This window comes from Stigmatopora argus, chromosome 9, assembly GCF_051989625.1.
Source record: "Stigmatopora argus isolate UIUO_Sarg chromosome 9, RoL_Sarg_1.0, whole genome shotgun sequence".
NCBI classification, from domain to species: Eukaryota; Metazoa; Chordata; class Actinopteri; order Syngnathiformes; family Syngnathidae; genus Stigmatopora; species Stigmatopora argus.
In genome coordinates this window covers 18,454,189-18,466,407 of record NC_135395.1, presented here as the reverse complement: position 1 = coordinate 18,466,407, position 12,219 = coordinate 18,454,189, and the positions used below count along the sequence as shown (strand labels likewise).

Sequence of the window (12,219 nt, the reverse complement as noted above, 5' to 3'; positions counted from 1 at the left end):
CATACGCTATCGTGGACTCTCGGGCTCACGACGCGTCCGCGTCGTCTCACGTCTACGTGAACGCGGAGAACGGCAGCATTTATAGCATGCACTCCTTCGACTACGAGAAGGTCAAAAGGTTTGATGTAGTGGTGGAGGCCAGGGACCAGGGCACCCCGCCGCTCCGGGGCAACGCCACCGTCCGCGTCTTCGTCCTGGACCAGAACGACAACGCCCCGGCCGTCATCTACCCTTCGCCCCACGGCGCCTCCCACCTGAGACTTCCCCGCTCGGCCAAGGCGGGCCACCTGCTGGCCAAGGTGACGGCCGTGGACGCCGACTCGGGCCACAATGCCTGGATTTCCTACAGGCTGGCGGAAGCCACGGACGCCTCGCTCTTCTCGTTGAGCCTGTACACGGGCGAGCTGAGGACTAAACGCGGCGTTTCGGAGCGCGACGAGTCCTCTCAGAGGCTGGCGGTGGAGGCGCGGGACGACGGGCAGCCGGCCCGCTCCGCCACCGTCACGTTGTCCGTGCTGCTGGAGGAGGGCGCCAGCGAGCCCGTCTCAGATCCGAGGCGCAAGGCCGAGGCCGGCGCCAAGGGCGGCAGAATGACCACGCTCTATTTGATCGTGTCGCTGGCCTCCGTTTCCGTGCTGTCCCTGTTGACTTTGCTGGTCCTGGCGACCAAATGCGCGAGGAGCGGTTCTGATGGCTCCACCTGCTCCAGTTGCTGCGGGAGGCGGGCCCACTGCGAGCGGGACCAGAAGCCCCACAGAAACTTGCACGTCCAGCTCAACCAGGACGGGCCCATCAAGTACGTGGAGGTCCTGGGCGGAGACGCCATGTCTCAGAGCCACTCCTTCCGCTCGTGCATGTCGCCCATGTCGGAGTACAGCGACTTCACTCTGGTCAAGCCCAGCAGCACCAGCGACTTTAAGGAGGTCATCAGCGTCCTGGACGCTTCTTTACCTGACAGCACCTGGACTTTTGAGAGCCAGCAGGTGAGCAGAGATTTCCCACATGTAGTCACCCATTTTTAGGAAGCAGACTGGCTGTTGCTGAGATTTCGTAGTTAACGAGCGCCATTTGAAGAGTATGTGTTGATACTTCCATTACGAAACTCACATATTCCTTATATGTCTAAATTTATTTGAAGAATCTCCAAGTAAGAATCAAGGCTACAACAGTAAAACAAAAATAATATTTACAATGACCTTAATATTGCTCAGTAATGCAATATTGAGTTTAGGGAGCTCGTTTATTGTTTTATTTGTACGTATATGATGATTGTGTAGTACCTATTCCCATTTGATAAATTGCATAAATGACAGGCATATCAAAGACAGCATTTCAATGCGCACATAGGAAAATAGTCTCAACCAAAACAAATGATCAGGCATTTTGTGATGTCACTTATACTGACGCACCGATGCAAGTGATATTAATGACATAAGGTGGGAAGTCTTGAACTGGCTTGGACAGTCTCTGGGCTAAGCAGTCCTCAAAGTGGCTGTGGCTGCCTTTTTTTTTCAAACAGGAGTTAAGCATCAGGGGTTGAGCTGAAACGAGCAACACCTGACTGCAATCACTAGATTGCACTGAGAACAGAACATAGCAGACTGGTGGAAAGTTTTCCTCTTTAGAGGTTGCAACCAAAACAGACACTCACCACTGTGGCTCACAGTGAAATAGTTTGCCACCACTGGGTTAGCCTCATCTGGGAGAAAATAGTACCAGTAATGAGAACATGTCTGCTCCATCCCACTTACTGGAAATCCTGCCTCTTGTTTAGGTTTTTGCCACTAGTACACATCAAAATGTTGCATTTTGCTCCTGTTCAATTTATTAGTCAAGATTCTTTCTGCTGGCGTGGACATCATCAAGAGGGGGTCTTCTCCATCAGGAACTGAACCTTGAAATTGCATGTTAGTACAAAAGAATATTCCAGATTGTGGGAGGGGCTGAGTGTTGTTGAAAATGTGTGTTTGTCTTCCATTCAACTAAATTGGCATTTCCTACTTGGGCCTTGTGTTCATCGTGTTGTTTGGGTCAGTTTGGATCTGGCGCCCTCTCACGGGGTAAAAACTTCCCCCACTTTTTGTTTCCACTAGTCGCATCTAGTGAATCATGGGGTAAAAAAAAGACGGAAAAAAATCTCAGTGGAGTGAGTGATCCTTTAAAGTTTCCATGAGATTTCGATTGTCATCACGACACGTTTCTATTTAAGAAAACAAATCTGCAATCAGTTGAAGGGGAGACCAGGAAAAGTTTTGAGCGCCTGTGGGAGAGTTTGTGCGTGCGTGCGTGCGTGCGTGAGAGTGTGTGAAAGACCTTTGTGTGTGCGTGTGTTCCACAAAGTGGGAAGGCTTCCATTTTCCTCTCTCCACCCACCAGTGAAGGGAGGCGCGAGAAGGGGGAGCCAGTGCGAAGTTGGAGTGAGAGAAACCAGTTGCGTTTTTCTATCGGCCGCCCAAGCGTTTTCTGCTGGAAGTCGGCGGTCATGATCGCGTCAAACTGTCCCGTCACTTCTTTCTTCAAGCGGAAAGCGGATACCCTCGCCAAGGAACCGGCTGGGATCTCATCTTCTCCGAAATGAAAAGGGACACGAAACGGTAAAGGGGAAGAAAGTTCCGCGTTTTCCCGGACAATGGCTCCGAGCCGCAGGCAGAGGAAGCGCTCCGGGGCGGGAGGAGGAGGTGGAGGAGGAGGCGGAGGAGGAGGAGGAGGAGGAGGAGGAGGACGAGGGGGAGGAAGAAGGAGCTCGCTGTCGAGGCTCTGCTGCTTTCTGGCCTGCCTCTCCTCCGCCACCGCCCAGCTCAGCTACTCCGTGTCGGAGGAGCTCAGCCCGGGATCCGTGGTGGGGAACGTGGCCAAGGATCTGGGCCTCAGCCCCCAAGGGATCGTCCAACGCCGGCTGCGCGTGGAGTCCCAATCGGACGTCCAGTACCTGGAAATCAGGCCGGCCAGCGGCGAACTGGTCATCAAGCAGAAGATCGACCGGGAGCAGATGTGCGAGCGCAGCGCGTCCTGCTCGCTCCACCTTCAGCTCCTTTTATCGGATCCCTTGGCGATCCAGCGCGTGGTGGTGGACATCGTGGACGTCAACGACAACGCGCCGCAATTTTCCACCGACAGCGTGACGCTGGACGTGTCCGAAGCCTCCGCGCGGGGCACCGGCTTCCGCTTGGAAAGCGCGCACGACCCCGACGTGGGCGCCAACTCGCTACGCACATACCACCTGGCTGAAAATGACTTTTTTACATTGAATGTGCAGACCGAAAGCGACGGCACAAAGGTTCCGGAGCTGGTGCTGTCCAAACCTCTGGACAGGGAGGAGCGGTCATCCTTCCAGCTGCTGCTGACCGCCGTGGACGGCGGGCAGCCGCCCAAATCGGGCTCCACGCTTCTTCTGGTCAACGTCCTGGACGTCAACGACAACGCTCCCGTCTTCCTGGAGCCCGTCGTGCGGGCGAGCCTGTCGGAGAACGTGGCGCCGGGAACTCTGGTCACCCGGTTGAACGCCAGCGACGCGGACTCGGGTCGCAACGGAGAAATATCCTTCGCGTTTAGTAAGTACACGCCGGAGCGCGTCCTGGCGCTTTTCGCCGTGGATTCCCAGAGCGGCGAGATTCACGTGCGGGGTCAGGTGGACTACGAGAAGGCTTCGTCCTACCACCTGACGGTGCGGGCCCGAGACGGCGGCTCGCCGCCCATGGAGGGATCCTGCAACGTCATGGTGGAGATCGCCGACGTCAACGACAACGCGCCAGAGGTCACGCTCACCTCGGTCACCGGCACCGTCGGGGAAGACGCCGCCCCGGGCACGGTGGTCGCCCTCATCGCCGCTCGCGATCTGGACTCGGGCCGCAATGGAGAGGTCCGACTGAGCGTGGCGCCAGGGCTGCCTTTCCGGCTCAACTCGGCTTTCGGGATGCACTACAGCCTGGTCACGGCGGGGCCGCTGGACCGGGAGACCCGGGCCCGCTACCAGGTGGTCATCGTGGCATCGGACGGCGGCTCGCCCCCGCTGTCGTCGCGAGCCGCCTTCACGGTGGAGCTGTCCGATGTCAACGACAACGCGCCGGCGTTTTCCCAGAACTCCTACTCCGTGGACGTCCCGGAGAACAACGCCCCGAGTGCCCCCGTCGCCGCCGTGTCGGCCACCGACCCGGACCTGGGCGACAACGCCCGCGTGACCTACTCGCTCCTTCCCGGTCTGGTCCAGGGCTCGCCCGTGTCCTCTTACGTCTACATTAACCCGGAGAACGGGCAGATCTTCAGCGTGCGCTCCTTGGACCACGAGCAGATTAAAGCCTTCCGCATTGAGGTCCAGGCCAGGGACGGTGGGACGCCCCCCAGGACCGCCAACGTCACCGTGCACGTGTTCGTGGTGGACGCCAACGACAACGCGCCGACCATCGTGCACCCCGCCGTTCCGCGGGACGGGGAGCTGCGGCTGACGGCGCCCGTGTCGGGCGGCCCGGGCTACCTCCTGAACAAGCTGGTGGGAGTGGACCCCGACAGCGGGCACAACGCCTGGTTGTTCTACTCCATCGCCCCCGGACCGCACGCCGCCATGTTTTCCATCGGGACGCACTCGGGCGACCTGCGCACGGCCCGCAAGTGGGCCGAGGAGGAAGGGGGATCGGCGTACCGCATCGTGGTGGTCGTCCGTGACGACGGCCTGCCGCCAAAGTCCTGCGAGCTCAACGTCACGGTCGCCGTGGACGAGAAGGGAGCGGCCGAGGCCCCGTCGCGACCGCAGCGTACGCCGTCCTCGTCGCGCCGGGGCCCGTCGGACGTCACCCTGTACCTGGCGGTCTCGCTGGCCTGCGTCTCGGCCGTGGCCTTGGTCACGCTGGCGGCGGTGTCGGCGCGCTGCCTGAGGAGCCGGCGCGACGGGACGGGCCGTTGCGACTGCTGCTACGGCAAGCGGCGCTCGGGCCGCTACCATCAGAGGCCCGGCAAGGACTTGCACCTGCAGCTCAACTCGGACGGGCCCATCCGTTACATGGAGGTGGTGGGGGGCCCCGGGGACCCGCACACGCGCACCTACAGACCCTGCTACTCCACCCTCTCAAGCAGGAGCGACTTTGTGTTCATGAAGACGCCCATGCTGAGCCACGACAACACGCTCAACACCACACTCAGCCTCAGCAGGAAGCATCCCGCGAGTCCGGCCGGCGAGGTGAGGAAACTCACACGGGTTCCAGTTCTTTTTTTTTTACTTATGACTGCGCGTGGCCTCGTGTTTTGACCCTTTGTCCAATTTCACTCGTGGTTTTTGCTTGAGAGTGAAAATTTAGTCAGGATTTGCCACGATTTGGCCGGAAAGCAACTCTGTTGAACTGAAGGTCATTCGTTCAGGCCGCAAAAATGTCTTTCATCGCCATCTTGTCGCATCTACGGTACATTACGAACGTTTCGGAGGGACGTTCCTTTGTTGCCATTGTTGGCAAAGTAATAAGGATTTGTTTTGAGTTTAATTCACCAGTCTATCCTACTTTGGCGTGAGCGCAAATTGTTAGCCCGTTGACTAGTTTGCTTGCTAAAATCCTTTTTATTTTTCTTGTTTTCGCAAGTATGACAACAGGCTAACAATTTCATGCAACGTAAAGCTGTCGTTTTAACGGCTGGAAAAGACGAGAGCAACAAAGGAAAGGAATGGAATAAAAAAAAAAAAAGAGTATGGTCACAAACAGGAAGTCGCAAGGTCTTCGGTGCGACCCCTGACATCCTGACGTCCACTGATAATTAGTTACAGGATTCCACTCCGACTTCCTCGGTCAAAGCCTGGCCTTCCTGTCATTTCCAATGTAGCACGCATGTTTATTTAGCATAAGTTGATTATGTGCATGAAGTCAAAGAGAAATGGTGACAAAAAAAGATGTTCTGGCCCTTCCTCCTAAGCCTTCCCTCATTCAACATAGTTCCCTCGCTCGCTGTGATTGAGTCGGGCCAGCCGACCATCTGTCGCCGCATTGCCACGTGACGCCATCTCGCAACGGGGGCAAGACGACTAAGAGGAGGAGATAGTAAAGGCGCTTTGCGTCATGCTTTTAACGCCGTGTTTGCGCTTGAATGTGTTAGGCGCAGCAGAGGCTCATTTTAGAAATGGGAACATTTGACTTAAGCCGCCCTGGGCAAGACCTAAATATAGAACATCCCTTCTTCTTGAAAGCCCCTCACCCACCATGATTTGCTCTTTGTGCTTTCTTCAAGCCAAACTACTTTAATTATTATACAGTGTCCAAGAAAACATATCAGTCCACAAGAAAAAGAAAAAAAAAATGAAATCAAGTCACACCAGTTGAATGACCTTTTGGTGCTTGGTGTACATTTTTTTTTCTTCTTTTGGCAGGGGTGCATGACAGATGTTGGCCAGCTGCTCTCATGAGGCAACTCGGGCAGCTTGTAATTTGTTTGTCTTACTCAAATATGTGACAGATGCAGACTAGACGTGCTTTAAGCAGGTAGGAAAGATTGGCAGAGGTGGTTTAGAAAACGTTGGATCTGCTAAAGTTTTGTAGATTGGCCATTTTCTACTTTTTTATGAATAGTATATAGCCGTTCACATCCAGTTTGGAGCATTTCACATGGCTGAGAACAGCTCAAGGCCAATTTGTGTTTGCTTTCCTTGTCATCAAACAAACCTCAATTGGTTTTCTTTTCAGTGAATGCTTGTTTTGTCTCCATTTTCCAAAACAAAGGTTTCCTACCCGTTTTGTCGTGTGCAAAGGTACACACGCACACATGCACAGATGCGTCAGCCAAAAAAAAACACGCAACGTGACACGACGTCAAGTGAGTTGATGTGAAAGGCGTTATTCACGTGGCAATTTTTCTCTTCTATCTTTGCAGCAAAAGCCTCCGCAAAACGACTGGCGCTTCAACCAGGGACCGAGACCAGGACCCAGCGGGTGAGTCAACTTGCACGCTCACAACGTAAAGACAATGAGGGGAAAAAAATAAGAAAAGGCGATTAAAATGCACCAGCCGCTTTGGGAATCCTTGCAAAAACCCACTTTGATGCAGCTTCACCCCCCTCGCGCAGCCAGCGCTTGAGAAAATGGCCGCCGCAGCCTCCTCCCCCTCCCCCTTACTCCCCCCTCTCCTCTCTGCTCGCTTGCTTGCTCGCTGCAGAGGAGCAGAGATGATGGGGGAGGGGAGAGGAGGTGAGGACGCAGTTGTTCTGGCCTCCTTTCTAGCCGTCTGACGGCTGTTTTTATCCGTCCGACCCAGTGAGACATTTGCGCACTCAACGTGCAATTTTTTCATTCCTGTTGCTTTGCGTGTTCACGAGGACGGTCGTATTTTCCAAACGGCCCCGTTAGTCCCAAAACCAGGGCTGTCGTGGCTCTCTGGATCAGATTTTCGAGTTTTCCGTCCACCATTCTGAACGTGGTACGTGGGAGCCGCTTTCAATCATCTGCCTTTAGTCTAGCGGCGAGCGCTCAAGTCTCTGAATAGAAGAAACGCACGCCCACCGAGGCTGAAAAGCCATTTTGAAAAAGGAAAGGCCTGAGAATTTAGGAACGACTCCGAGTGGAACGAGTTCAAACCCCCAGTCGGATGACTCATTATTTGAAAGAAAGTTGTATTTTGCAATGTCGTAGATGATTTGGCCATCATTTTTCCAGCTGTACGTCTGCTTATGAAATGCTTTCATACCTTTTTGGGGACATTTAGCGTTTTGTTACTTGAATTTCTTGGAACAACATTTTCCCATCAACTTTTAATTGGGTTTTGCATTGAATTTGCTTTTATTTTTGTACTTTTTTTTACTCCCATCAAACTGAGAACTAATACCATAATTTAGCAGCCTAAGGTGGGAACCGATTGGACCAGTACAAAGTTCAATCCCCACGACAATCTAAGTTTGGCAAAATGATTTTTCAAGCCGACTATAGCCGATATTGTAAGAGTAAATATGTCTGTCAGAGTGTGTAACGCCTTGTGTTTTTAGTCCCCACATGCCATACGGCACACACATACGCTGGACGCCGAAGAGCGGGACAAGGTACTCATTTAGATGCAGAAAGTGTGGCCACTCTCTGCCCTTTGTAGCCGACGGACGTTGACGGAAAGCCGTCGGATGTGATCGGCTCGGAAGGGCAGAGATTGCGTTTCCTGTCGTAGTGCAACCCGGCCTGAGGCTGTGTGTGTGTGTGTGTAGAGCTTGTGTCAGTCAGTCTCTCTCAAAGTTTTGATGGCGTTTGTGGCGCCGGCCGTGTGCCTTTAGGCCACAATGCCTGCTGTGGCGTAGATAGCGACCCGCCCTGCCCTGCGCTCTCGTGCCTTTATATGTGTGCAAAAAAGCAAAGAAAATGGCGCTGCGCTGTGTGGCCTTTGTCGTTGTCGCGGCTTCTGGCCTCATCTGTGGAGCGGACGGCGGGGGAAGGCTGCCGGACGGGGCAGATCCAGGCCGGATTTGCTTACAAGGTCTCGGGGGGAAAGTCCGTCAAAAACGACCAAAAGCCTATCTGATAAATGTCGAGCGCAGGGAGCGCGCAAGGGCCGCAGGATGTGATAAGCCACGGCTCCGTTTAACGCAAATGAGGCCATTTGCTGACAAGGAGACGGCTAGGTTGGCAAACATTGTGCCGAGGAGCGAAATTTATCTTGTTTGTGTAGTAGTAGAAACCCAGATTCAAACCCAGTTCCAAAGAGCGCAGCAGAAATTGTGTTCTCAACACATGCAAATGGCAGCCAATAAATAAGCAAGTTCCTTTGCCCACAAGGAAAGGATGCCTTTGTGTTTGTCCATAGACTACTTTTTTTTTTTGTATTTCACCAAAACACACCCGCCACCGTGATGCATTGACGCCTCACTTTTCGTCAGCCACTTTGCCACCGAGCGCCGAAAAACGGACTCTTTCCATGCAGCTTGACTTAATTTCGTCTTCTCTCCCGCGTGCATGCACAGGGCTGCCGGAGGACCTGAGGTCGCCATGGGAACCGGCCCTTGGCCCCAACCCCCGACCGAAGCTGAACAGCTCCAAGCCCTGATGGCCGCAGCCAATGGTAAGAAAATCAAGCCCGCCACCGCTTATAATTTTTTTCAAAAAAACTATCAAATGTTCAAGTTCACATCACCTCATGTCACAAAAATATCTTGGTCTGTGCGGGAGACTTTTGAACTCCTCATCTAGTCTTCGTTTGGCTGGTAGAGAACCCCCCCATCAAATGAATTGGCTGTCACTTGCTGGCAACGTATGGTGTACCTCTTTGGCTGCCATTGACGCTTATAGATGTTCAATTCCTTTTCACTGGGACAGTGCCAGCCAGCTCTATCAATCGAAGCGACGTAAATTTACTAACTACGACGACGTATACTGTGTGAATACTAAAAAACTGAAATAATAAACAAACAAAAAAACGAAGATTGTCAGTTGCCTGTTAGATTTGAGTCTGAACGGGAAAAAGCATCCGACGTGCAAATACAAAATGAAAAACCATGAAACTGGGCCAAATTGTCAGATTGGCTGATAATACTCCTTAGGCCACGCCCTTCAAACATGCAGGTTTTTTTTGCTTATTTTTTTTTTACACTCCCCCGTTCTCTCGTTCGTCGTGCTCTGATGTAATGGCGTCAGCACAAATGGAGCCCAGCGTCGGCCCAAGCCGTAATACAATGAAGGTCATCCACAAAGGCGGCGATGAGAAGGAAGAGGGCTGTCGTGTACCAGCGTGGAGAGCGGCCAGGCGGCAGTGTTTACGTTATGCGGCGACGTGATTGGTGGGGGGGAAGTGTTTGCGGCTCTGCATTGCGGAGGCTGAGGAAGAACGATGAGCTGAGGCATGCACGGCGCGGGACCAGAGCGGACGACCACAACCTCGGCCAAAATAGCAGCACTAAAAGTGGAGACCAGAAATATGAAAAGGCATTTCCAGGGAGACAGACGTATGTTTACATAGCTCAGGGTTCGGAATGATAAATGTGGCGTTTCCGCGTCTGGGGTTGTCGCCATGCTGTCTGTCACCATCATCATACCACTTAGAGTCGACCAGTCGTCTGATGAGAAATGCACAAGCAAATGTATACATTTAGTTCACTTGCCATTTCCGCTGTTTCTGCTGAGGCGAACACATTTCCATTTATAGCCACTTGATGTTTTGTGACCTTTTTTTTTTTTAACAGTGAGCGACGCCAGTGGCACCCTGGGACCCGGCACCATGGGTCTGACCACCCGCTACAGCCCGCAGTTCACCCTGCAGCACGTGCCCGACTACCGGCAGAACGTCTACATCCCCGGCAGCACGGCCACGCTGACCTCCAACCCCCAGCAGCAGCAGCAGCAACAGCAACAACAACAGCAGCAGCAGGCCATGGCCCAGCAGGCCAGCCAGCAGGCGCTGCCCCCACCCCAGGGGGGCCAGCCCGAGGCCCCCAAAGCCGCCCAGACCCCGGCTTCCAAGAAGAAGTCCACCAAGAAGGAGAAGAAATAGAAAGCAAAGCGCCGGACGCGGTCCGACCGCCGAAGCAAGCCCTCACACCCCGCCGGGAGATATCGCATGGCCGCCACGTGGACGCTCCCGATGCATCTTGGGAAGGCGTCCGTCCGTCCATCCGTCCGTCGGTCCGTCCCCTTGATATTTTTGAGCCGGGTGTGAGGGCTTGTTGCAATGTTCTTTTCTTTTCTTTTCTTTTGGCTGGAGACGAGAAACCTCCCAGGCGGGCAAGGCTTCTAAAAAGCAAGTGATGTATTCGGAGAAATCTTTCATGTTGGATTTATTGTGCTCTTTCTCCCCCTCCAGCGGGAAGTCGGCTGTCGTACGTATGCTAGTCGCCATGATAATTGTACGTAGGCTCGGCCGTGAGCTGGAGATATCGAGGTCGTTCTTTTACCGCTATTACGTCTGCATGCTCTCGGAACCACCTTTTACTAGTTTAGAGTCGCAAACTATGCATTGCAAGAGAGAAGGATAAGCCACGCCCCCGCTAAACGGAATGCACCATGTAGCATTGGACCCCCCCTGCGAATACAAGGCTTTTGTAACCATTAAAAGTAAGACACAAATGATTTGAGGCCCTAAAGTCCGAAACCCCCCCTCCATACCCCCAATCCGGTCCACCCCAAAGTATTGCACTGACGATACGTATCTCACTTAAACGAAGCGGTGTCGTCAATCGGGCTCGATACGACGGCGTCCGGCAATTGCGCGCAAATCTAGCTGGTGAGCGCTCGCCAATGGCTTTGGCCTGAAATTGTGGCTCCAAGCGCTGAATGTACAGAGAAACCACTTGGTCACGGGCCGTACTCGTCCTCGGCCTCCCTCCCATCGATATCCTCCCCCCATCCGCTCACTTGTAAATATTCGCAAGTCCCGTCGATGGTGTGAGCCAGGTGTTTGTGTCGTAGGGAGCGCCGCCGCCACCGCCGCCGTCGCCATCCGTCCGCCCGCCCGACCTTCTCCGCAAAGCGCGGCTCACTACTGGAATGTGTTGCATTTTGTTTTTCAAGAAAATGATGAAAAAAAATGAAATGGAAAATGGGAGCTGTTCTTTGAGCGTTTGTGTTGCAATGTAGTAACTCAGCACCATGCCAACTAACTCTTCAGTGTACATAAAAAGAAATAAAAAAGATTTCAACTTTAGATAAGGTGACACGCGTAGACTAGTTAACTCGTGATATGTGTTGCGCAGATTTTTTTGTGTTCATTTTCTCCTTTATCGCCTTGTAAAGAAAGGACAAAAAAATAGGAATATCTTTCTATCCTTCTGTAATCTCTCAATGTTCTTTTTGCAGTGACTTGATCTTGTGCATTCTCTTTCTGTCCATATGAACAAATGACTATAAATATGATATATGTGTATGTCCGTCCGCTGCTGAATTAATACTACTCTATCCTGCTGTACTATCTATCTTTCTTATCAAATACTTGCCCCCTCGCTTTATCCCTGTGCACCCCTCTTCTTTTTATGCTAATATTTATATTGCTGTTTTATTTTCTCTTGAACACTGACATTTCAAATAAAAGATTCTGAAATCACTCCACTTGCTGTCGGATTCCTTTTCTTGACGTTCTGCTCTCAACCTCAACAAACATCATGGCGTCGCGTGGTGAAAATCATAGGCCTGATACTAAAAAAAAACATGAACGTCTACTACATAATAGAAGACGAATAGTATTAGTATCAGCATGTTTAGCTCTTTTGGATGCCACTGAACATTGTCTGCTATAAATAGCTAATGGAGGTTTTATTTCTTCCCAAAAAAAGAGGCCAGTACCAAC

At 52.6% G+C, this 12,219-nt stretch overlaps 1 protein-coding gene across 50 annotated transcripts in view; it reads left to right on the top strand.

The window, feature by feature from the left end:
* The window catches only part of LOC144082735 (protocadherin gamma-A11-like), a 146,049-nt gene extending 134,068 nt beyond the window's left edge, over positions 1-11,981 (top strand). For 25 of the 50 annotated variants that reach the window (XM_077610070.1, XM_077610086.1, XM_077610081.1 and 22 more), the window contains exons 2-5: positions 6,844-6,902; positions 7,949-8,002; positions 8,909-9,006; positions 10,124-11,981. In XM_077610070.1, the coding sequence (XP_077466196.1) occupies positions 6,844-6,902; positions 7,949-8,002; positions 8,909-9,006; positions 10,124-10,431 (519 nt within the window). In that variant the 3' untranslated portion in view covers positions 10,432-11,981. Of the gene's footprint in view, positions 1-1,928; positions 5,171-6,843; positions 6,903-7,948; positions 8,003-8,908; positions 9,007-10,123 lie in introns of those variants that run through there. The other 25 variants (XM_077610078.1, XM_077610108.1, XM_077610100.1 and 22 more) reach the window with 3 other exon arrangements.
* Positions 11,982-12,219: the final 238 nt, after the last annotated feature.